Source organism: Ciconia boyciana, chromosome 10 (assembly GCF_034638445.1).
Source record: "Ciconia boyciana chromosome 10, ASM3463844v1, whole genome shotgun sequence".
Lineage (NCBI taxonomy): Eukaryota > Metazoa > Chordata > Aves > Ciconiiformes > Ciconiidae > Ciconia > Ciconia boyciana.
The window spans coordinates 14,917,381-14,944,812 of NC_132943.1; the positions used below are offsets into that span (position 1 = coordinate 14,917,381).

General features: G+C 36.2%; 1 protein-coding gene across 4 annotated transcripts in view; it reads right to left on the bottom strand.

The window, feature by feature from the left end:
- The window catches only part of PTPN4 (protein tyrosine phosphatase non-receptor type 4), a 122,449-nt gene that overhangs the window by 57,064 nt on the left and 37,953 nt on the right, over positions 1 to 27,432 (bottom strand). For 3 of the 4 annotated variants that reach the window (XM_072874951.1, XM_072874950.1, XM_072874955.1), the window contains exons 2-9: positions 21,856 to 22,010; positions 12,966 to 13,073; positions 8,840 to 8,882; positions 8,664 to 8,742; positions 4,684 to 4,728; positions 4,382 to 4,434; positions 2,024 to 2,144; positions 820 to 907 (exon numbers count right to left, since the gene is read on the bottom strand). In XM_072874951.1, coding sequence (XP_072731052.1) covers positions 820 to 907; positions 2,024 to 2,144; positions 4,382 to 4,434; positions 4,684 to 4,728; positions 8,664 to 8,742; positions 8,840 to 8,882; positions 12,966 to 13,073; positions 21,856 to 21,993 — 675 coding nt within the window. In that variant the 5' untranslated portion in view covers positions 21,994 to 22,010. The remainder of the gene's footprint in view (positions 1 to 819; positions 908 to 2,023; positions 2,145 to 4,381; positions 4,435 to 4,683; positions 4,729 to 8,663; positions 8,743 to 8,839; positions 8,883 to 12,965; positions 13,074 to 21,855; positions 22,011 to 27,432) is intronic. The other variant, XM_072874952.1, reaches the window with a different exon arrangement.

Consider the following 27,432-nt stretch of genomic DNA (forward strand, 5'->3'; position numbering starts at 1 on the left):
ATTCCTACCTGAAAGGAAACTGCAATCTCAGAATACAGAGAGGAGAGATTCTAAAACAAACAACATTGCAGGCATATTTAAATAGTACATTTTTCCTGAAATGTCTTTCCACTCTAATCAAACACCTGCTATAGGTGTCTCAATACGTGTGCAAGAACAGCAGGATACAGAGAGCAGTGAAGTGGGGTACATTTCAAATTCTACTGCAAGTTTCTCTAACCTTAAGGAGTAGGACAAGAAATATTTAAAAAACAGGTGTCTTAGTTACTAAAAATAATTATATTCAGAGGCTTTGCACAAACAGTAGCACTGTACTGACAGGTTAAGATCGTTTGAGTCAAGACCTCGAGCTACTTGCTTTACCAGATAAAACTGACACTATCAAATTATAGTACGCTCACCTTACATTAACAGTTCGTATTATATAATGATAATGATTTATAATTTGGTTCTAATCGGAACCAAATTAAGTACTTTTCAAAGCTGACAGATCCTTGAATATCAAAAGCACATTCAACAAGTACATCTTTCTTATTCACCAGTAGCCAACGGAACTGGTATTCAAGCCAACAAGGCTCAATCTGAATAACACACATATAACTAAGCCCAAATTTAAGTTAAGAAATACCCTCACTAGAGTGAAATAGTGTCTACTGAAATTGGTAAATCACAGTTAGACACCTAATAAGATAATATTATTTTCATTTTTTTCTCTTGTAAGCAGCAGCCAGGAAGGCTCACTAAAAATAAATATTTATTTTTCTGTAAATCTCAGAGGAATCAATTTTTACTTTACAATACTAGTTCATCCAAACTTACCCTTGCATAGTGCAATTCAACTCCATAAAGTTCTAAGGTACGTGCTGTATTGAGATAATTGAACTCTGCTTCTGCAGGAGACAACCCTCTGAAAGAAAGAAGCTAAATCAGAAACATTCTAACATAACCCCCCACATCAGTGAGCTAAAACAAAAAATCTGCATTCATTTTACTGCTTCTAACCCCACCCTGAAAGCTAAATTTTCTTTCTCACCATAAACAGACTGTAACCCAAAAATTTTAACAGAAAAAAACCCTGTGCTTCCACATGTACAAAGTCTTGACAAGAGCCGCAACACAGCTTGCAAATGCACACGTTTTATTTCTAATGCACTGTATCATTTAAATGTCTGTGGAGCTCTAGAATCTGGAAATTTCTTTTGCAGTCCTGTATTCTGTATTGATAACAGCGATTTCTCTCCAAGGCTCACCCCTTAAAGTTTAAATTACCATCAACTCACTTTAATTTCTTTACCTAACAGAATTTGCTACGCCATTGACTGAAATGTAACATAACATTCAGTAGTTTCTAAAGCCAACAACATGCCCCAATTAAGCAAATGTTTTTGTAAACATAGCTTACATTTTGTTAAATTTAACTCTAACAAAAGGCCCTTAAGTTCTAAAATACCAAGGAACCATCACTGAAAAAGTACCACAATGCTACATACTGGGGAAAAAAAAAAAAATATATATATATTTTCCATTGCTTCATTGCCTTTTCCTCTTTAGTAAAAGGTCACAGACTTGCACACAGGAAAGAGCAGATATGGAAGAAAAGGACATTGTTACTTCTAAAGTAACTCTTGTTTACTGGTGAGACCACCATGAAAACAAAGCCTTTATGCACAGAGCATTCTCAAAGACTGAAAAAAAACTCCTAAAGAAATTATATCCTGCTAAATTAATATCCTACGTAATACACACAAATACTCTTTTCAGTGTACCTTTAACATGTTCATTTTTTCCACTTATTTTCCCTGTCATTCTGTCATAGATATTCTATCTGTGCAGAGAATCAATGGTACTTATTATACAGACAATCTACAAAAAAAAAATCCCATTAAACATACTCTTAAAAAAAAAGAAAACAACAAAAAAACCCCAGAAACCTTTAAGACAAAATACTTATTTTTTTATATAATAGCACAGCACCAGCAGTCAGGATTTGACAAAGTCAATATCTTCTGCTGTAAATCCTTACATGTGCTGCTGATGTAATTTTGCTATTTCTTTTTCAAAGTCTTGAGGCTGGCTAGGGATGAAAGAATAGTCTGAGAGGTAGCCTGGCAAGTTTTCTGAATGGTTGTAGTCTCCCAGCTCGGCTAAAATATTAAAAAGAGAGGTTATTGTTTATCACTGATGTACTTGGCATTGTGCAATGCCCCCAAATTCACAAGAGTCTGCTCCCACATACTTTATGATCTACAGCAAACAAAAATAGAGAAGACATTTGAAGTCCCCTTTTCCCTTTTGAATAAACAGTCACATTCTCAGCGAATACCATGGAGATCATTTAAAGAGAGCTTTGAGTAGGTACTTCTGAAAGAAGTTTATAAAGTGTTTAATTTTTAATACACAAATTAATTCATAAATGCTGTCATAATGGCTAGCATTAAATAATATACTCCAAGGTATTTTCTTCTTTTTTTATTTTACCTTTGCTTGCTTTCATGTGATTACACTATATATATATTTTTAACACTACAACTGTTATTTCTTCATTAAGATCTGCAAAAACCACCAACTTGTTCTGTACCAAGATATATTCAGAAGCATTAGAAAAATATTTTTGTGCACATTCAATTGTATGTATGGAAAAAAGTACACATACATACACCTACATTGAAACTACTTTACTTGAAACTACTAAAAAGTGCATTTACATAATTTCCAACACCTTCTTAAAATTATAACAAATAAATTAAAATCACATTTATTGTCAGAATAATAATAAAAAAACCCCACAAATGACAACATTTGCTAAAAATACAGGCTTTGAGGCTTTCTAACTGTAATCCAAAAAAATTCAGCTTTAAGTATCTGCAATCCATGTAACAGATCTATAGTGATAGGTAAGTAACATAACATGAAAACTGGAAATTTCACAGAACCACAGCATGACATGGGGTCTTAGGCAGGCCTACTGACACTTTTATGGGGCGTGGAAGAGCTGACAAGAGGGATGAAGGCACTCACGGAGCGGAGCGGCAGGATAAGCAAGGGAAGGGAAGGTAGGAAAGAAGTCTGGGGTACTTGCATTGCCAGAAACAGATCCTATTTTAAATAATTTAAAAATTGGAAAATAGGACCAGGTTTCATAACAGAGTGCATGCCTTGCTAAAATCCACTACAAAGAATACAGGACTGTCTGAGATCTATGTCTGCTATTTACCTATGTTTATAAAGAATCCCAAGAGCTAAACCCAGAGAGAGTTTAGTAATAGGCATGCACAGGAAATCATTGGACAGAGGTCTGCACAGTGAAGAACTTAAGGGCAGCTCATATATAAATGTAACTACAATGCACTGCGCATACCCACCACTTCTACAATATTTGAAAAATAAACACATTGCATTCTTAAAAGCTTAAAATGTTATGAACTTTTCATAGTGCCTGCTTCATTATCAAATACTTCATCTCTTCTAAGGCAAATCCCTAAGATATGACAGCACTTGCAGTACATATCTATTTCCAAGTAGCTGGAGTTTAGGAATTTTGTTTAAGAGAAATTGCTCTATTGACTGATCTGGAAAAAGGTGACCTCTTATCAAAACTATGCATAAAACATTACATTAACATTGCTATACCTTTTTTCCCTGAAAAGATTAACACAGACACTATTTCTCCGATATGTACAAAGTATACATAGTACCAAATGTAGATATAAGTGTCTTTAACAGCAGAAAAACACATGAATATAGATGGATATATCAGCATTGCTTAAAAAAAAATGAATTTCTGACAAACTTCAAGAACTAAGTGTTGAACAGTCTCTTAGTTGGTTGGTTGTTGTGTTTGGGTTGGTTTTTTTTTCCACTGAACAATTTAAGTTTATGAAGGAAAATGGGGAGAGAGGAAGAGGACTAAATCCCAGTCTTCAAGACTTATCTACTCACTGGATGGCTTAAAATTGACAACACAGGTATTGAACTTTTTGGCCAGATATGACCAGCATTACCTTTTCCACACCTATTTGGAGGTCCACTGTATGGTACATTAAAAATGTTTTAAGTGTCTAAAGAATGCTTTAGAACGCCACACTTCAGAATACAGAGAAATACAAGAGGGTTGTTGCAGAGAGCAAGAGAGCGAGCGTTACCAGTATTGGGAGCGTCTCAAGCAGAGAGCGTTACCAGTATTGTTTTTCCATATCTAATCCAGCAAAACATGCTGGGGGAGAAAAACCAACCAACCATATTTCCTTAATCATGAGAAAAATAGCATCATGTCCACAAACATCACAATATAATGCTATAATAAACATTCTTTAGAAACTAATCGATATTACTTTTTATGTATTTCAGTACTAACATATACATGAATACTAATTATACTTACATTGAACAGCATAGGAAGCCAGAAGAGCAGCAGTATTATAAGGACAGGGCAATCTGTTTTGGTTTGTTTTTAAAATGAGAAACAAATAAAATTACATATTTCATATGAAATTTGGTTATTTTGAAAAGCCTAATCTTTCATAGTCTATGCACAAATTGGACAGATAATTATTATGAACACTTCTACTTACATAAACAGTAATTTATTTTAAATATTTTTATTTTTGCAGGTAAAATCTCTCACCATTAACTTTTTCTCAACCAAAGTTGCATTTAATGTTTAACACAACAAAAACATCTTACCTTCCAGTAAGAATGTCCTGTTTAATTTGCAAAAAATACTGGTACCTTATTTAAAAACAAAAACAAAAACAAACTATCATTAAAAATAAAATTATTTAACCATTTTTCATCAATTTAATGCATTTTGCTTTCAGTTAGTGCAAACCCAAAACTTTACATTTTGCATGCTATTTCTTAAACTCCTATGGGAAAGAAATTAAAACTGTGATTAGTAAAATAATACAACTTTGTAAATTAAACTAGTTACAGGCTATGAAGTTATACATTATATTTCACTAAAAGGCTGCAAATTTCACATTCTACCTGCTTTATTTTCCCATATTTATGTTGAACTTAAAGTTTAAAAAAAGGAAAAAGAAGTGCCTTAATGATGAATGAGTGTGAACAATAGAACTATTCAATATGGCAACCAAAAGTTGAAGTTTGCATGTGTACGGAGGTACCTTAATAAGAATCATTTGTACTCCAGGTAGATAAAATGAATTTCTTCTCATCGAGTATTTGATATTACTCTGTTTTCATTTAAATTAAAATATTACTCTTAGTATTTTGGAGTTACATTCTTAAATAAAAGTTGTGGATTCTATTATGTCAAATGCCTTCCAACTGACTTCCCTTGAACTTCTGAAGTTTTCTTTAATTATGATGTGAGAAAAGCTTGTTCTAGAAATTCATCTAGTCTTCCCATGCCCACTCTTTCAAGTCAGGAACGAGATGGAAACAGCAAAAGGAAGAGATGAACACTTCAAAACAAGAACTATTTCCCACCAAAGAGTGGCACCAGAAACACTATAACGTAAAAACCCCAACAAACCTGAAACTGCAAACAGATTTACCTCTAAATTACTTCTCTTGTTTCTCCAGCAAAACCCAAATATTTTTGTTAATGCCTCAGAATTAATGTTTTGTTAATTCAATTTAGTTCCTTCGTATTTCACACAAAGGTTTCAGACAATTTCAAAGAAGCATAAATGTTTATATCAAGTGGCAAATCACACCTGCTATAAACCTCCACTGACACAGAGATTGAAGTCAGGTAACAAACAAGACTTACTAAGATGGCAGGATGTTAGCACAAGCTTAAACTTTCAGCAAAAAACCCCTTACAACAGGGCATAAAAGCAGCTATAGAATTTAGGCTCTAATGCCTTTTTATTTTAAAAAAAGTTTCACTGAGTGGAAAAGTCAAACATCATTCCTGCTTTCTTATAAATTTATTCTGGTTTGGGACCTCCTACGTTATTATTATAAGAATCATCTGGTTTCCTTCTGGTAGCTCTGATTCAAAAGCAGAGTCAGCCATACCCATTCATGATAAAAACTCATCAAAATTACTTATCAAAAACACCTAGTTCAAGTTCGACTGAAACCGAACATTAAAATACTTCCCAACATTAACTTGCACTAAGAAATCAAAAACAAAATAAACCACTTTATTACACATAATATTACACATAATTGTGTAGTCTTCAGAACGTGGATTAACTACCACTTTAAAGACTTCCACAAACATTTACAAATATACACACAGAAATCTAACCATTTACAAGCTAAATATAGTGGAAAGGTAAAACATTCCATGTTTGAAAGAAAATGAGGGAAAACACTTGCAAACTGACAAGCAAAGATGTTAGCCCATGTGCTCAACTCCTACAAAACCACCTAGAGGTTCTTTAACTGACCAAAAGGGCAAGAAGCTTAGTTTAAGGTATTAACCTCAAGAAGTTAAAACTGAGACATTAGCCAGGCTTTTTTGTTTTTCACCTTAAAATGCATATTGAAACCAAAAAGACAGACAGATAAAGCAAGATTTCTTTACCTGTTAAAAAAAGCAATAAATGACAAGTTACTTTTATATATTAAAAGGATATGCTTCACAAGCTTAGCTTGAGCATCTCTTCACAAATATATGGAACAAATCTATTTTTCCTGTTAACATTTACAGCTGCAAAAATGTGGGACAAAAACACTCTGTATGTGCAGCTGCACCTTCATTTTATTTTACTTTCTTTGGTGCAATGCTTTATTAGAAATATTCTGTAGTACTTAAGGGACCTCATGATTAAGGAACACCAAGCAGAGCTCATTTTCTGTCCAGTGTTTTCAGCAAACACAGACATTAATTGCTTGTTAGCTAACCACCCCAGTTTGAAAACGGAAGCCTTGCATATTATTGAGCAAAATGGGAAATCAATAGAAGCTTTAGCAATGTAGAACTGAAAAAGCCTGCACAACAAATTCAGCTAAAACAATGAAGGTGGCATTGCATTACAATGTTTTCATCTTCCTTCTCTCTCTCTCTCTCTCTCTCAAAGGGTAAGACAGAGTTATTGCTAACTGGAGTTAACGTTAATAAGCAAGTCTTTCTGCCATGAGCAGAACTAATGAAGCTCCATTTCCTACCAAGACAAGTTCCTAAAGCTAAACTCTCCAACACAAGGTGAGCTCCCGCTGACCTTTCCTGACCTGGGGCATTCATAACCTGCCCCCCTCACACGAATTCACAGAGGTCTAATAACACACGATATTGCACTGAACCTTTCCCAGACGTCTATTCATACTGCCTCATATGTCAACTCATTCCTCTTTTCACGAAATTTATAAAAACTGAGCACCTTTGAAAAGTCTCAGCTTGAGCTGGAATTGTCAGAAGTTTGCACTTTGTTTCTTTTCTTTTTTAAGGGGCAAATAGTGATTACATGAAAGGACCCCATATTTGTGATATGGCATCCTAACTTCACTCCAGAAAACTCCACTGATAATAACTCTCTCTTTATAATAATTCCAAATACAAGTGAGTTTTCTCAGGGGCAATTAGGCCTATTAGCTAAAAAGGCAGAGCTGACCTAGAAACAGCAATCATACATTATTTCTCATCTAAAAGGATGCTGTATTTATAGCTTTGTATTTACAGCATAACATTTAAAGTAAACAGTTCTCTCTTTTCTTTACAGTTTACTTCATATTGATCAACATTTACTGTTTTTTCCATCTCCTTAGGAATATTACATATTGTCCTTTAATTCAAATAACACATTTTTCATTATTTGGATATAGTAAATTGCCAAATTTCTCAGAGTAAATATTTCAATAAAACAAAGCCTGATCCAGGATCTCTGGGACTCATTTTAGTAAATTCTGTCTGCGTAGATGTGTAAAATTTTGTCCAAAATATGACAAATCAAAAGAAATTACAAACAAATGTGGACTCAAATTTTCACAGTTTTGGTACTTACGTTTCTAAAGCTATCCTTAATGATTCAGATATTGTTTTTTTTTTCAATGGGGCTGACCGGTTTTCAGAATGGCTGAGATCCAAAAATTCCAATCTGTCAAATCATGCCAGTTATGTAGAGGACCAGAACTAATTAAGAATACTGAAAATTTGAGGCATTTCTTCAGGGACTAATTGCAACTCACAAGCCTCCTATCTTGATTTACACTGAGCATTTTCTTCAACAGACTTCAACACACTGCTATCAAAAAAAGCTTACATGCTTCAAGCTAGGAGTACAACCATACAAACAGAAATTAATTTTATTAGTGCCAAGCAGAAAACTGGGGGGTAGGTGTGTCAAGAAAAAAATGCGGAAAGCTGAGGAATTTTTTAATCACAAAGGAGAACACAAGTAAGGATAAAATTAAATTTCTACTCATTGGTGAATAGTGGAATTAAGTTTTTCCTCTCTTCTCTATTTTCCCTTTTCTGTTTCTACTTGGTAGTACTTTCTTCATGTAGTTACTTCACTTTGCATATAAGTTTGTAAATTTATTCACAAAGGCTTTTTGTTATATTGATTTGGCGCAACTGCATAGTTCATATCTGTAATTATTAGGCAAAAATTAGAAGCTTGCACAGATGACAAAAATGAGTTAAAAGAAAATTTCCATGTTATACCTTAAAAAAAATGAATGATAGCTTTCCCGTTAAACATAAGCCTTCTAGAAAAATGTTTTATTGATAAATTAGCTAGACCTACCTTGTATATTCTTCTTGGAGCTTGTTTGGGTCACTTACAAAAAACTTAACTCTGAAGTTCAAACTGTGAGGCGATCCTCCTACAGTCAAGAAAAGTTATTTCTAATTAATCAGGGTACCCTGGAAAAACAGCATAATAATGATATATCAATTGACCAAATACATACATGTACTCACTTTTTAATTGTTTCCTGATAGGTTTGTTTGGATCCAACCACCTCTGGAAAGAGACAAATTATAACACCAACTTTAGAGAGGCAAAAAAGTACAAATTATAGCCTTATACATCAAGTAACTGTTGCTTTTCTATTACTTTTTACTAGGTCTTTTACCAAAATGTCTTACTGGCATACAAAGTCTTCTTACTGATTCTGGAAAGACACCAACATTATCATCCACAGTTGCTATTGTTGTTCTTTCCCTGAGATTAACCTCCGCTGTCCTGATATCTGTCTCTTACAATGCTAACTCAACTATGACTTGGTTTCTATGATTGTCACATGAGCCTGAGAGAGTTTAGAACTCAATTATGGTGCGTTTAACAATATTCAGCTACTCTTTAAACTGATTATCTAAGGTGAACTAACTGTGGCAGCAAAGAGCTATAAGCAGGCTAATTTACCCAACTCAGAAGTTCATTTGCTTAAACTAGTTCCAGTACTTTTGACTCTGCATTTTGCAGGTCTGACACATCCAGGGAGTGATCCCACTGGCTCACAGATTCTTTTCAAATTGTCAGCCTGAGTGTCACCTCTGGTAAGTCACTAATTGGGATCTTGGAAACCAGAGGCTCAGCACTCAGCCTACTGGATTAAGGACTACAGAACGATTTTACCAAACAGCACCCAATCTTGATCGTCTCTACAGGAGAATGCTGCTGTGGGGGAAGTACAGACAGTTCTTTATAAAAATCAAAGCTGCAAATTTCAGAGAGAACCATACGTCTCTCTGAAACTGTACTGTAAAGCCCTACAAGTTGTTTAAACCACTCCCCACCAGCAACACAGCAGACTCTGCACATACCAACGTAGTTCAGTTAAGTCATAAATCTATCTTTGTTAGAAATACTGTTCGATTCCTCATCCTGCCTTGCAATGCAAGCCCACAAGCCTCAGGAAACAGTTATATGGCCACAGTTCCTATGAAGTGACAGAGACCTAACCCCATACAGCATGTAACTACCTCAGATTTATCACAGGGCTTATTTTTTTCATGCAAGGGAGGAGGAAACAAACACACAGAGGTACCTGAGCTATCTGACACACGCTATAGATTTGAAGTTAGTTCTGAGTAATTTCATTTATTGGGAATAAAAAATAATGATGACTACATCCAAATGCTGTATCCTTGTAGTAGATGACTTAAGAGGAACTAAAGAGACGGTTTGATACAGCTTAAAGAGTGTGATTATTTCAAAAAAACCTCACACAGGATCAATTCACTTTTAAGACTAAATGTAAAGGCTTAAGAAAGGACTCTCCAGCCAGGGATACACATTAATTTTATATAAGAATCTTTCAAAACATGGTAAAAGATACTTGTGTATCTTTAAGCAAGGGGTTATGATCCAATATATCTGATAATCCTGAGACAGATCTGACTGGTAATCCTCCAGTTTTTTGCGGGTTTTTTTGGGAGGGGGGCAGAGCAGGGGGAGCACTGTTTGAGATTACAGTTAATCTGGAAAACCTGAAATTGAAATGCCTAGCAGAAAAGCTTGCATTTACATTCCCTTCTGGTTGTAAAGATCAATTTGGTATGTACTAGCGTAGCTCAAACCACAGAAGCACAACTTTTTTTTTAACCATATTTAACAGGCAATATCCATGCTTTCAAGTGATATAATTGGATCCAAATGCAAAAGGTGATTTTCTCTCTGGGAAACTGCAGAAGGTTAAACCACTTAATATTGTAAAGAAGCTGAAGTTGACAGGATTTAGGGAAAAGTACCAGAACTTTATGAATCAAGCTGCTAGCAAGACGTGTTATCCCATTTACATCCCAGTAAGTCTGAGAGGCAGGTAGATCTGGGGATCCACGAAGTTTGTACCCCAGCCCCTTGGAGAGTCATTTCTGTACTCTCTCCTCCCCCAGCAATAACCCCTGCCTCACTCCCTCCTGCCAAGGGCGCTCCAGCACCCACACTGACAATATTCACTGCACCCTCACTCCCACTATGCACCAATACCTCCTTCTCAGCATTGCTCCAGGCATCCACAGCCCAAGACCCCAGCCAAATACACCACTCCAGATGTACACAGCATCAATGCTTTCTTGCATCGACTTTTACTGTGATGTTAATATTATACAAAAACATAAGGCTTGTGCTGTTTATGAAATCCACATTTAGCCACAATGATAGACATTTCACACTCAATCAGCAGAATCCCCTTCTCCCCATCACCTTTATCTCCTGCTGTATCGACTATATCTTAGTAATATTCCGCTGTGTTATTTTACAAGTAACTAGAATATTTGTCAATCCAACCTGGTTTCTTTGTCCAAATGAACCAAGTGTAAAAGTAAACTGATATCAAAAACTGAAATTAGCCAAACCCGTAAGTTCTTCAAGCTTACATGACTAATATTGGTAACATTTCTATTTAGCTCTGACACATTGTTTTCATGGCAACTAGGTATGTGCTGAAAAGCCGAAACATTTATAAGTCAAAGAATACTAAACCTTTAAAGCATGTGCTTATATCAAATAGCTGTGAAGTCATTCTTCTTTCGGACTAACTCTTAACTATATCCTTCTATTACAGAGTTGTGTTCAGCTGCTTCCAGACAGATAAACTAAAAAAGAGAGCTTAGAGGTTTTAGCTTTGGAAAGTCAGATAAATGAGAATGAGAAACACTACAAAGTTCTGAACATTGAGTAAAATATTGAATGATGTTCAATTAAATACTTCTTAAACAAAGCCGAAAAATAATTCAGCCTTTTCTACAGCATGCCTATGTCTTTTCAGCCTGGAAACAAAGTCTACAATAAAAAGATTAAATGAAGACAGTTTGCCAATGTCTTAACAGAACTATCCACAAAGTTACAAAAGAAAACTTGTTAAATATCTACAACTGTGCTATATGGCTTTACTCATACTAATACTGTTACCAGAATTTAGAAGAAGAATATAAATTAAGAATAATTTGCTCTAGAGAAGAAAGAAATGTGGAAGTAGTTCACTATTCAGGCAGAAGAAAAATTATGGCCGTATTGTGACTTCTTTCTTCCTCTTCTACATTAAAAAAGACATTAAAATATAAGTAAAAAGAAAAAACCCAACCTTTCAGTAAGAGAAAAAAAAAGTATTCCTTCTATTTAGAACAGTCACTCTTGATGGTAAAACAACAGTAGACCAAATTTGCACTTACCAAAGTTGCACTATCTCCTGAAATTCACCTTAGTTACTGAATGATTAACACTTTACAATGCCACTTATCTCTATAGATCACATTCTGCACATTTTGTGAACAAAAATTACTTTTGACATACAAGTTGGGAGATAAATTTAGACCCCATCACTGTGACAAGCATATAATGGGAATTAGGTAAAGAACTGTATCATAGGGAATAATACTTAGTTAAATTGCACTTTAAAACAAGTATTGAAAACTTGATACCTATAAAAAAAAGTATTCAAGAAGTACAATTCAAGCAATCATGATCTCAGTAGTATAGCTATAACTCTTACAGCCGCTGAACATTACAGTTGGATCTATTAGTTTCTACTGGTGAATTATAAAGGGATTTACAAAATTTCAGTCCTATGGAATGTCCTTTCAAGTAAAGCGCATGAACTATTATAAACACTAGTTTTCAAAGGAGTCCCTTCCTTTTTCTGTTAAGGTGATGAGCTGACAGCCCTTGTCAGATAGGGGACTATATGAAGCACTATTAAAAGACCTACCAGGTATCTGGGCTAGAAACAAAAACACCATACAGGACAATCTAAAAATCCCTCTAAAAATAAATTTAAAAAAAAATTAAAAAGAATTACTATTTCTTATCCCAACTGACAATGATCATGCAGTCTAGTAAATAGATACAATAAGACAAGCAATATCTTTTTAAGGTATTATTTCATAAGCACAGATCTCAACATTTTACTCCAAACTTGTAACTATTAACATTTAGCTTTATCGTAACTATAAGGTGATACTGACCCACTCAAATGACACAATTGGAGAAGATGGCACAATATTGCAATGGCTTCTGTTTACTTCTCTTTACAATGACACACACCACAGTGACGAACATGATTATGATTTATAAAATCATATTTATAAAACAGAGTCAACTTACAGGGTTATCAGTAGATTCATCAGCCAACTGTAAACCAAAGTAATCTCTCTCTGTCAAATCGAGATGCTTGAAGACTACATCCAATAGAACTTGTCCCTGATCATGTTTCTGCAGAGAACAAATATATATATTGTTTAATGAACAAATATATAATTGGACACACAGACTTCAGGCAGGCAGAGCACATACACATTCTTTCAGATGTGCTCTAGCAGCCTAAATTTTAAATATCATGAAGTGTAACCCAGGAACACTACTTTTAAACTAGCTTAATCTCTCTTTTTGAAACATATGTAAGGAATTATTATTTTTCTTCTTTGTCATTTTCTGACAGTAAGAATTTCTCACTTCTCAGCTAGCTACATGATTATTCCTGAAAGCCATTCATTAGCCAACTTTGATATTTAAAAGGAGTACTGAAAAAAAGAAAAAAAAGGCTAGGATTGGACAAAGAACTTTGTAGCCTTGTTTGGGTCACTGAATTTAAAAGTACAGTCTGTACAAGTTATTCTTACTTATTTTATCCAAAAATCTATTCTGAATCTAAATGAACCAGCATATTGAAGATGTTTCCAAAGTTAAATGGCACAGACAGCTGAAGCAGCCAAATATCTAACTGAGAAGTGTCATTTAAATGCATTTTCTCAAAGATACTACTTGACTCTAAATTAACTAATTCAAATGAACTGAATAACAGTAACATTGCTTTTCAGAGACAAGTGAACAAACTTAATTTCTACTACAGGGACAAATCTTACCCACAAAATTATATAAAAAGAATCTGTAGTTGTTGGTACCTAGCAATTTTTTGCCTAACCTGAAAATGCTGCCAGCTCAGTCAGTGAAACTCTGAGTGTGCCATTATGACAGGACTCAGTAAATACATTTGGTGAAATCTGAAGGGAGTTTCCCAAAGAAGTTAAAGTGTCATAGCTGCTTGAAGTACAAAAGATGAGGAAAAATTCTACAAGAACAACTGTCAAACAAAAAAATGATGAAAGAGATGACTGATATATTTTCCACCCAGGTTTTCTACTTCTCTGGCACCAAGCAAGCTTCTAACAATCTTCTAGGTGCTAAGTATTATTGATACTACAGTGGATTTGATACATCTTGCCTTGTTTACTGTAGGCAATAAGATATTTTTAAAGTTTTAAAACAAAAAACCTGCTGTTCTGCTCCAAAAAGACCTCACTTCTCATAGAGATTATACAAGAGTTTTACAGCTATTAAACCAGAAGTATATAACTAAAAAGGTCAAAAGCAGGTTGCAAGAATTTCATTAATATCCATATACAAGAAAAATCTACAAATCACATTCAGACATTTGTTAACATCTAAATTCATTTTTTTGTTCAGCTGAAATTACACTGAAGTTGAGTAAACTGTCAAAACCATTTCTTGGGGGCTAAAAACACCATGAAGCTTGATAATTTATTTCATAATAATAAAAAAATTAGAAAATAGTTATCAACAAATTATGCTTGAAATAATCACAGCAAGACAATAACAATAGTTCTGCATATTTAAGTTGAAATTACGTAAGGCATATATTTCAGGTCACATATAAATTTGGCTAAGTTAAAGTGATCTAAGAATTGCTATATTTACTTTGAAAGAAGATCTTATTTTTTAAAAAAATCATACAGAGAAAATTTCTTTATGTGTAACAAAATGAACAGCCAGTAGGAGCACCATTGTTAAAAAGTTCACTACTGAAAAATTTACTTTCCAATAACTAAAAACAAGAAAAAAAAAGATGTTAACATAATAAATACACAACAGTATAAATGCATAAGGCAATTTTTATGTACAATCCAAAAATAGTCACTTTCATTTTTACTAAATTAGGAGTTTCTGATGTATTTTGAAATAAACCAGTAATCAGTACAATTTTTTCAGCAAATAAAACTAATTTTAAAATTACATAGCAACACTAATTGCTTCTTGGCGTTTTTCCCCATGTAGATTTAAATCAGAACTCAAACTGAGAACTTACGACAGTAACTATCAGAAAACAGGAGACATTTGGAACCCAAGTTTAGGCTTACATTTACCACAGGTGACATGTAACTTCTTCAAATAACATGCAGATATCAATTCCGTAGCTTTTTTCCAATCTAAACCTGAGAATTCATACTGTTTCTTAAACATATGCATAGATGTTTCCTAACGAAAAACTTGCTGATCAGTCTGAATTTAGTAATACAGAACGTCATTTCATGACCACAAGGAAGGTATTTCTCCTGCAATAGAGCAGCAAATTTGGTAAGAGAAGACTAGTTTCAACATGAAGCATTTGTTTTGATCACAATGTTTTACTCTCAGTGCAAAATAAAGATAAGCATCTAGTAAAACCAGACCTCAGATTGACCCATCTCTGATATTTATGTAATGATGTTGCAGCTTGCCAGAGCAGGTGAAGGTCACGATCCTGCTTGTTGTGAAAGGTCCAAAATATTTGTAATACTATCATAACCATTGAATAGCTGCTATAAATTATAAAAAGTATGATAACAAGTTTCTACTTTTGATGTGGGTTTTTTTAAATAAAAAAGCAAAACCAATAAATGTGGATTAGCATAAAAAGAAACTTGCTTTGTTCCTACAGATAAAGTTAAACATTAATATTTCCTCTTAAAACAGGGAATAATGGAAAAATATATGAAAAATGGGAACTATTTAACATAAAACTGTAGTAGTTAGATACAAAACATATAAACATTTTTTCTGAATTGGAATATTAGAATGTTATGCGTACTTCTTATTAGTCATTGCTGGAGGCAAAATGTCTAACAAATTTTGGCCTTTCAGAACAAATTTGACATCAACACTAGACATCAATATATTAACTACACTTTATGAAGTGATCTATCATCTAGTGACTAACATCTACTACCAGTAGATATATACACATTAATTTCTAATCGCAAAATGATTGTTAGCTGTTTACAAACACCCATGTTTGAAAATTTAGGAGAACATCCGCAATTACATAGGTTTAATGCCTGCTTACCAACTACCACCATAATCTTCCCAATTTATACTACTGATATTCTGGTTTTGGTGCTGGCCTACAGAACTGGCCACATCTACAGCAAACACCAGGAGATATAGCTGCTGTGCCAGTCCAAGCAAATTTGGACTTCTGATGACAGAGGAATGGGATGACAGGTCCCAGGCTTTCCTGGAGAGGGTCAGACAGCTCTGCTTCTCACAGGTCTGTGGGAGGCTGCACTGCTCCTTCACTAATGACAAGACCGGAACCTCTCCTCTCGCAGCTCACTGCAATACTTGTGTCGCAAATCAAGCAAGCGCATCCCCAAACAGCCAGCGCTGCACGACTGTCTCCTTTCATTCTACAGCTTGCGTGAGCTTTGCAAAAGGTTATCTTGTTTTAAAAAAAGTTTCCAAGAAGGCTATTTATTTTTTTGGTCAAAGAAAAAAGGGAAGCAATTAAGTAATGCTGAAGACTAAATTACTGAAAATTTTCACTTCTGGAATTACAGGGGGAATTGGTGTGGGGGTTTTTTGTTTTGGTTTGTGTTATTTTACAGATTTTTAGATTTTACTTCCGTTAGAGTGTAAATTCTTTAACTTTGAGGAGAATTCTGAGATAATAAAGGCTCCAAATTGAAACATTTGTCCATGACCACTAACCCACTAGTCTTGTTCACAGAACAACACATTCCATCTACCTTGACTTAGTTTTCCCTCAAACTGAGGGTGATCTTCATATTTATGTACTGGCTTTCAGGGAATTAAGTCATCAAGCTGGCAACAGATGGGATACATCTGTCTCAAAGGGGGAAAAGGATCTTTGCACAGGAGTCAGCAGGGCTCACTGAAAGAGCTTTAAACTAGATTTGAAAGGGGAAAGGGATAAAATCAGGCTCCCTAGAGATAAGCCTGAGGGCGGCACACCAATGTTTGAGGGACAGTGTGCTGTGCTAGCAAGGTACTTCGGTCTGCCGTCCCAGTGGAGGTAGGGGATGGAGATCCATGCGGCAGCAAAGACAAAATGGTTATTGATGCGTTAGAAACCATGGAAGCATCTGAGAACGGTCACACAGGAATTAGGGCTTCTCCCCCCAAAAAGGTGGCGGGATCAATAGCCCAAATGAAGTGCATCTATACCAACGCACACAGCATGGGCAACAAACAGGAGGACCTGGAAGCCATTGTGCAGCAGGAAAACTATGATACAGTTGCAATCATGGAAACATGGTGGGATGATTCGCACAACTAGAGTGGTGCAATGGATGGCTATGAACTCTTCAGAAGGGATAGGCAAGGAAGGAGAGGAGGTGGGATAGCCCTGTATGTTAGGGAGTGTTCTGACTGCCTAGAGCTTAATGATGGTGACAATAGGGTGGAGTGTTTATGGGTAAGAATCAGGGGGAAGGCCAACAAGGCAGATATCATGGTGGGAGTCTGTCATAGACCACCCAACCAGGATGAAGAGGCAGATTAAATATTCTATAAGCAGCTGGGAGAAGTCTCACAATCACTAGCCCTTGTTCTCGTGGGGGACTTCAACTTACTAGATGTCTGCTGGAAATACAATACAGCAGAGAGGAAACAGTCTAGGAGGTTCCTGGAGTGTGTGGAAGATAACTTCCTGACACAGCTGGTGAGTGAGCCAACTAGGGAAGGCACACCAATGGACTTCTTGTTTGTGAACAGAGAAGGACTTGTGGGTGATGTGACGGTTGGAGGCTGTCTTGGGCAGAGCAATCACAAAATGATAGGTTTTGATTCTTGGAGAAGTAAGGAGGGGGGGTCAGCAGAACTGTTACCTTGGACTTCCAGAGGGCAGACTTTGGCCTGGTTAGGAGACTGGTTGACAGAGTCCCTTGGGAAGCAGTTCTGAAGGGCAAAGGACTCCAAGAAGGCTGGACGTTCTTCAAGAAGGAAATCTTAAAGGTGCAGGAGCAGGCTGTCCCCATGTGCCAAAAGATGAGCTGGCGGGGAAGAAGACCAGCCTGGCTGAACAGAGAGCTTTGGCTGGAACTCAGGAAAAAGAGGAGAGTTTATGAACTTTGGAAGAAGGGGTAGGCAACTCTGGAGGACTATGAGGTGTTGCAAGGTTATGCAGGGAGAAAATTAGAAGGGCCAAAGCCCAACTAGAACTTAATCTGGCTACTGCTGTAAAAGACAATTAAAAATGTTTCTATAAATACAGTAGCAACAAAAGGAGGGCTAAAGAGAATCTCCATCCTTTATTGGACGCAGGGGGAAACAGTGACAAAGGATGAGGAAAAGACTGAGGTACTTAATGCCTTCTTTGCCTCAGTCTTTAATAGTAAGACCAGTTGTTCTCCAGATACCCAGCCCCCTGAGCTGGAAGGCAGGGAGCAGAATGAAGCCCCCGTAATCCAAGTGGAAATGGTTAGCGACCTGCTACACCACTTAGACACACACAAGTCTATGGGGCTGGATGGGATCCACTCAAGGGTACTGAGGAAGCTGGCAGAAGTGCTCACTAAGCCGCCTTCAATCCTTTATCAGCAGTCCTGGCTAACAGGGGAGGTCCCAGCTGACTGGAGATTAGCAAATGTGATGCCCACCTACAAGAACTGGGGTTGTTTAGCCTGGAGAAAAGGAGGCTGAGGGGAGACCTTATCACCCTCTACAACTACCTGAAAGGAGGTTGTAACAAGGTGGGTGTTGGTCTCTTCTCCCGAATAATAAGCGACAGGACAAGAGGAAATGGCCTCAAGTTGCGCCAGGGGAGGTTTAGTTTGGATATTAGGAACAATTTCTTCACCAAAAGGGTTGTCCAGCATTGGAAGGGGCTGCCCAGGGAAGTGGTTGAGTCCCCATCCCTGGAGGTATTTAAAAGACATGTAGATGTGGTGCTTAGGGACATGGTTTAGTGGTGGACTTGGCAGTGCTAGGTTAAGGTTGGACTTGATGATCTTAAAGGTCTTTTCCAACCTAAACAATCCTATGATTCTAAGTCAGCCTACATGGAAAAGCTACAATTTGAGGTATTTAAACAATTAATTAAAACCAATTAAAGCAATTTGATCTTGAAGAAGCAGGTTTACAGTAATGCAAATAATCCTGATCATGTTGTTAACTCAAGTCAGCCTCACTTCTTCCAGCTACGCTTTATATGAAGTATGCTTTTCAGGGTCAAAGTAGGAGTTCTTAATTTGGTAAGCAGAGCATTTTATAGAAAGGATTTCTACTCTTCAAACATATGCACAGGTTAGTTCCAACTGATTCTTCTGCCTGCAACCAAAATAACCTTTGTCTGTCTACAATCCACAGGGATTATTTGATTTTATTTGTTACGCTCTATACAAGGTAAGGCACAAAGAATGCCTATTTTGCAGATCAATGGAAAAGGCTGGTTGAAATGTGAACTTAGAACATGTCACATAAATTACCAAGAGACATTGTCTGTGATCAGTACTTTTCTGTTGGAAAAGAAATAGCATTTGAGTACATTTTTATTAATATAGTGCTGCATATTCCAGATGATTAAGCTTTACAATCATTAGCATACAGAATACCTATAGCAATCACCAGGAGAAAAAAACCTTGCTAATTTATTTGATGTTATCTTTGTTCTTCCTATTTCGAAAACAATTCCATAAATATTTATTGCCAAGTATTGTGTCAGCCACAATAAAGTAAAACACAGCTATAAACCCTGAAAACCTGTATACCATGTAGGTTACCATACATTTGCTATGACTGAATACTTTATTACTCCCTATTTTTGAAAAAACAGATTGAGGCTAAGACCCAAGACCAAAATGTTGAGCACCAAGGGACTTTTTATTCCCTAAACTCAGTTTTAATAGACAAACTTGCAGGCTGATCTATATAAGCAGTAAAGTGTGATCCATGCAACTAAAATATTTAGTACACTAGGGAGGTGGCGAAAACATATTACATAAATTTTTATTGGGAGAGACAGAATAGATGTTCGAGGATTTGTAACTGGTGATTCTACTCTAGGCAGGCACTAGCATTCTCTAACAACATACAGCTTTAGAACACTTAGATCAAAAAGAAGCATAACCTCCCATACTTCTTCTACAACAATTATTCCTTATTTTAGCCAACTCTTATAAACAAGCAAAAAACTGCAAGACAGACATTTTAATGGAAAACTCATGCACCTGAAAGCAGAGAACACAACATTTACAATTTCTCATGCACTTTTAATGTTTTGTCTCCAACTACCTTCTGTGCATCCTGCTTTTTGGCAGGCAGTATAGACTTGTTAGCAAGGATGAGATAAGAGATATAGAAGAGCAGTAGAATATTGTAGAGAAAAAGGGGAAAGGTATGTAGGAGAAATTATCCCAGAAAGGAGATGAGGCTTGGTGTTGATAAATTGAAGTCTTTGGTCATCCCTCCCCCAGCTCCATCATCCAAAATTCCCACCCTTAACTACTCAGAAGTCCCAAAAAGTTAAATAGCTCCTAATGAACTACAAAAATGCCTTAAGATAACATCCCAAAGCCTTCTATCCTGATTGAAAAATCTAAAACAAATAACCACCAGTCTACCTCTGAATCTTAAGCCAGTCGACACTGGATCCTTGCAAGTTTTTGCTAGATAACAGAGATTTCACTCCTCTGATAGGCAGCTGCAGGCTGCATAGGCTCTAACCACCTGATTACAGAACAGAGAAATGCAATCACTCTCACAAATCTTCCCTAAAACATTAAAATGTATCAATATCCTCACTAAACACTGTATATCAAAATCCAATATAATTACGGAGCATTACAACTTTTTCAAATAGTCCAAATTAAACTTGTTCACACAGATTTGAGAACTGTTTCAGTTTCTCCCTCACTTCCCAGCTGAAGTCCCACAGCCTTTTTTGGTATCAAGCTACTCCTTCACTCCATCCACTGAAGTTAAATTTTCTCTTGAAAAACTTTAACAATCATGCCACCTGTAACTTTTACCATCATATTATTCAACCTTTCTCCACATGAGTCATAAATTCTATAGCTTATAAAGTAAAAGCTGAGTTCTCCTGCCCCAGGACACCCCACAGCTTCTTTCCTGTTGAGTTCTGGTTCTTCTCACACAAAGATCACTTTAAATGCTTTAATGTTTTCTTGTGAGGTCCTTGCCTGCTGTTTGTGGTGGTTTTTTTTCCCTCAAGAAGTCTAAAGAAATGGTTGCATTTGTGTGAACATGTACACAAAATCATGAACTTTTTAATTTTAACTCCATATCAAGGATTACAGATTAGAAAATCTGATGAATAACCTATTTTAAATTCCAGGCTCATATGTAAAAGTTATTCACTTTTCCCAGTAACAGTCCTCAGCACTCAGCAACCAGCTTCCTATTTTCTTTCCTGCCATCCTCATTAGTGCATTAGAAGGTAGTGAGTTTAAGCGAGGGAAATCATAGAACAAGAATATAATCTGAGAAAAGCAAAAAGATACTTCAAGATGATAGCTGTAACCAAATACGACCATTCACATGATTGACCATAGTTCGCTAAACAGCCAAGAGAAGAGTTACCATTACACCTTACTCACACTCAAAATGCAAAAACCAGAATGGGGTAAAACAAAAGCTCGCTTCTCATTCAACTCAGTGGCAAAACTGCCCTCCATTTCCACTATACAACTTTAGCCCATGAAGAAAATTACTAGAAATAAACTATGCTTTGTATAGTCAATTTTGAAATGAAGATCTGTTAGTACTAAAGAGGATGCCAGAATGACTTAAGAAAGTTCACAGTGACTTAGTACGTACATGTACAAGCATACCTGCCTGAACATAACTTCCCCTTCTATTCTGTACTTAACACTATTTTGAAAGTCAAACTCTAGCCATACAAGCCCAGCAAAGGAAAGCAAGCTCGGTGATATTGATTTACCATAAGCAAATTACTTACATTAACTCTGAAAGCTTGTACAGTGTTATCCAGGAGAAGAATGTTGCAGACCACCTCCGTATGCTGCCTGTCTCGTGCCAGCTCAGATGCTCGTACATTGTAGGTTCTGCCAGCAGGCAATCGGAAACGTGCGGTCATTACTGTCCACACACGGTCTTTAGGGGGAAAAAAAAGAAAAGAAAAAAAAAAAAGATCAAAAAGTGCAAGCACAAGAATGTCATACTTCAAAGATAGGTCACCACACAGCAAGTCCATTGTTAAAAAACTCCATCACAGACAAAAGAAAAATGAGTACTAAATTAATAGTATCCAATAATGAAACAATATCTTACAAATTACAACACAACCTTATTCTAAAATACTCAGTCCTTTACTTTCTGTCCATTGTCCACTCCCTCCCTATTTTAAGGTTGCTTTGTGGGTTTGTGGGGATTTAGGGGGGGTGGGGGGTGGTTTTTTTGTTTGGTTGTGTTTGGTTTTTGTTTTTGTTTTTTTTAAAGATTCAGAATAGCATTTTCACTTCAAAAAGCACTGCAATTGCTGGACATCATGGCTACTAGGCTCCAAATATTAGAGGCAATCAAGTAATTAATTTCAGTGTAAAACAGAAAAAAAAATTTCTTACACCAAAAAGCTTTATACAGAAAAGGCATGAAGAAAAGAGAACAGCAAATACACAAAGATTTTGATGCATTATTCTGCAAAGCTTGTGCATTCACTGTACAATAATTAGACATGAGAATACACAGTGATAACAAAAACATTAGCATTGTTTTTTTGTTGTTTGGGTTTTTTTTAATTACAACATGAATGGCTAAAGGTTTGACAAACTGCTGAATCTTCCGTCTAGGTCAATTTGATTGGATTTACATCTTTAGTTTGGAAGCACAAACAATTCTTATTCTCCAAATAAGGAACTCTGACCAACAGAAGTCTACACCCTGTGCTAAGTGCTGATAAATAAAATGCAAGAATCTAAATGTGACTTTCACTTTTCAAAACTAAGATTGTAATGATTATCCCACAACCCCAGTCCAGCAAAGTACTTATGTGCACACCTGATGCTATTAGCCCTATCCAATGATATTAGTTACTTTAAGTACTTTGCAGGATTCGTGATTTGGGTTGCCCACTTTGAGGGCTTGTGATTCACTTAATTACACACTCAGCAAACTATTTCTACAGGCTTTGACAAGGGCATAAGCAAAGTTTCATAACTTAAGTAGAGAATATATTGAGATAGAAAATTAAAATATCTTAAAATATCTTAAAAAGTAGTAAAAGAAAACAGATATTCTCAAAACTGAATATAAAATGATTTATTTTCCTTATTCTGTGAAAAATTATGAAGACATCAAAAATGTTTACATGTTTGCTTCCTATTTTGAGAGGGGTGAGTGTGTACCATGATAAAAAAAGGAGAATTTAGCAGAGGACAGCAAACATCCCAGCAGTGATTAGACACCTTGCCTGAATGATAAGAGATATCTGTGCTCCAATATACACAAATGAATAGGGGTAACAAGTAAAACATCAATTCCCTCCTAAATAGTTGATAGCTTAGATACTTAGGCCCTCGTGGGAAAGTGGAAGACCAAGATCCAAGCCGCCTGTATCAGGAAGGGCCGCGAATTTGCAGTTTAACCTTCTTCCCGCTGCCTGCAGCCAACCTCCTGAGCGACTGCCCTAAAAATCCCTGGGGTATTTTGCTTTTCTAGAGTACGTCTTCAGCTCTTTCAGCATGATCACACATCTCAGACATAAAAAAGATCTTTTTAATGATAATCTGTCCTTGCAAAATGTTTCAGTTTTGACTTAACCAGCATTTTCAGATTAAAGAGTACTTGTTTCCTTACCAGACAGCTTTTTTTTTTTTTGGCTACTCAGTCACTCTGGCTTCAGAACTGCAATGCTGTATTCATGCAGAATTACAGCAAGTTTATTTTTGTTTTGCTAAACCAACATGACAAACTGTGAAAGGATGAAGATACCAGATAAACCCACCAGCTGCAAGCTAAATTCATTACTTTCTCTTAATGATAAAATAATGAAAAATTGTGTCGCAAACATTAAAACTCCAAAGTAAAGCCTAACAAGAAAGTACACATCTGACAACTCCTCATGAAGAGCCTGCTTCCACTAGGCCTTCTACGAGTCCCAAAAATAAAAGGCAGAAAACCTTTAACAGAGAAGAACAGGTAACTGAACCTCCATACCAGTGATGAGTCAACAACATAACATTTCACAAACAATGTTTTATGTCACACAGAAACAATCTAAAAGTCAACCACCTTACTAGCCATAACAGCGTAAAGATCAGCATCTTTATCAGTGCAGCTACACAACCAATACCTATAGCCAAGACTTGAGAGTGGTATTTGCCTGTGAGCTGAATCAAAGAAGATTTCAGAAAAGCATACAATTTGATTCAAAACAGTTTATCCATACCACAGAAACAACCCTTTGACAGGCATATTTTACAAGGATTTGCATTAGTGACAAATCCACCAAGACACAGTGAGGGTTATCTCAAGAGTCCTTTCCCACAAATACAAACACTAGTGCACAAAGTAGGACTGTTTAGCTTCCAAGTAAGTATTGCAGTCCTCACAAAACCATTTGGAGGTGAGGACCACCAAACTGTTGACTCTAACTCAACAATTCACAATTTCGCAGCAGAAAAAAGACTTGTTAAAGGCCAAAAAACATCATGCTTTAAGGGAACAAAAAAGGCAAATCTCACCTTTCCCTCCTGTTTTCTCCCCTATTTTTGTCTTATTTGCTGATCAAGACCAACAATATTTCTTGTTTCCTCATCACCGCCTTCAACCAGACAGAAAACTTCTGGGTTTCAAACAGAGCAAATTCATAAGAGTGAGCACGGAGAAAATCTGCCCCTGGTGATCCTCAGAATCCTTCAATACCAAGCAACCATTCACTGTGTCCTTTGATAGACCCAACCTGCGGACCCAGCAAGGTTCTTGCTGTAACACAGTTATCTTCACTCCAACCAAACAAAAACATTGACTAGTCACAGACAGTGATTCGTCTTTCTCGTTGTACATAAATGAAATAATCAAATTCAAGAAAGAAGGCACTGTATTTTGAGTTGGCTAAGGAAACAGGGCCAGCTTTATTGGGTCAGAACAACAGTTCACCTAGCTCACAGACGTGAAGGGCAATGCCTTCTCACTCTCTTTAAGGAAGGAAGAAATGAATAGGGGACACACAAAAATATTTCTCACATACTGTTCCACAGCCTGGAGTTTAGCGTCTTCCTGGTGTGGAGCTCATATTCACACCATGCTGGACATCAGTCATTCATGAATGTTTTCTTCATGGACTTAGGAAACCATGTTTTGAACTTTCAGGTTAGGCAATGAAGCATGATATTCCATGTCCCACATACAATACATAGTAGCCTGAACAGCCACCTTGTATTAGACAAGTTTCTTCCATGAAACTAAGGCTTTTGCAACTACAGAATACAGTTTTACAACTAACTGTAATAATTGAAATCCCGAAATACTTCCATAGTTTCTTTGCTGACATACGGGGAAAGAATAACTTTGAATAACTGTTATATTTCCATTTTGTAGAAGTATGTAGGGATTGTATTAAAATGCCTTCACCATCACATGCTCTCTCAAAAATACTCCTCCTCCTAAGAACTGCCAGGGCTATTACATATAACTGCTTAGTGGCCAATCATGTGTACACAACCCATATTTACACCTCTATCAGCATACGTACATACAAAAAGGATGCAGTTGTTAAGCAGAGACAGACCCTGCAATTATTGGTCTTACTGTGAGACACTTGTTTTACAATATAATTGGCCCCGAACTGTACCCATATCATCTTTACTACTCCTTTCTTCTAGAAATACATGCACCAAGAACACAGACAATATTATTTCTCCTGACCAGGTATTGCCATTCTTGCTATACATTTTGAAAACATACTAGCAAAATAGTGAGATGGCTAGCTATTGTATACGAGGTTATAAATCATAAATATCTGATTTCCCAGCAAATACTGATATATAAAATGACAAAACTGATAAAAATTCAGCTACACTGGTTGCGAACTTCTGAAACAAAAATGTTATAGCTGAAGTTAATATCGAACAAATAAAGGACTGACTTCAAGCTCCAAAATAAAATCTGCAGTCCCAAAAGAAATAGGAGTAAAGACAAAAGGTGAGATTCAACCAAATAAAGCTTGAGAACAACTGGTTTAAGCAGCAGGTTAACTTAAGCAAGGTACTACCTGTGTGTGCATATCCATGTCATGGACAGCACCATGGCCACTTATGCTAAAAATCTTTCTATAAATCTAATTTAAATAATCCACTTGCATATAAATTAGATTAATCTTTGCATATGAAGAAGGTTTCTGCTTATAATTTTTCAGCGTCTTCTGCTAAGCATATAATATTTAGACACTTGAATTAGTAATCCAAAGCACGTGCTGCTACAGCAACTGGAGAAGGACAGAACTTGTGCAATGAAACTCCACTTACCTCTCAGGTCTGTGGGGGGAGTAAATTGTACATTTCCTGCCTGAGCTCAGGTTTCAAGCGATGAAGCAATTCCAGGGAGTGTTCCCTATCAAAGTGCAGAACATTCCTGCGATACTGGCTTGGTTAGGGCATTAAAGAGCATACAGAAGCTTCACAAGTGAATTTTCGGCATCCTCTATTCTTTTATGTAAAAGTATACAGTAAAATGACAATTTTCTTGGACTTACAATAAATTAACCAATTTTAAGCAGCTTAATAAATAAGCAGTTGGCTAAGAAGGTAATTAACTGAAATTAAATTTATCCAAGAGTGCAACAGATTCACTGACTTGAAGTAAAGAGTTCTTTTAAAGTGAGTTTGCATTGTGTTCTGCACACAAAGACAACACCACCTTAGCACAGTACAGTATGCACATGTGCATGAAAGGACATGAGAAATTTCATTTTTCATGGCTAATCTAAAGCAGCTGAGAAGCTAATGCATTGCCAGGTTTCCATTTGTTTAGAAGCTGGTATTTTAGCAACCCAGAAGGCATGTATTTCCACTGTAGCCCACCTGCTGATCTGGGTCCAACATAGTACATGAATTTGCTGCAAGAGGTGGAAAAGTAGGCCAGACTCATAGAAAAGCCACATTCTTATAACATGATGTAGCTTGAATAGATTGAACATTGAACAGATGAAACACAAATATTGAAACATTGAATAGATTACAGACCCTGTGGTTACTAAAATTATCCAGACATTCCAATTAGGAGGAAAAAAAAACCCACCACCACCAAAACATTAGAAATACAAAGAAAATTTTGAAGGTTTAAACAGAGTAATACAACCTGCCATATTTCAAACAAACACTGCGTTATATCTAGAACCCATCTTCATATATGTTTACTGTAAACATGTTATTGAAACTATATTAAATGTTTTATCCAAAACCAGTTTGAAAATGCTAAGCATTAGTTGATTGTGCACTATTTTGAAGGAAGTCCACATTAGTCCAACAAATAAAAGTTCAAATTTTTTATCTTTCAAAAATTTGTTTTGAAAGCTTTC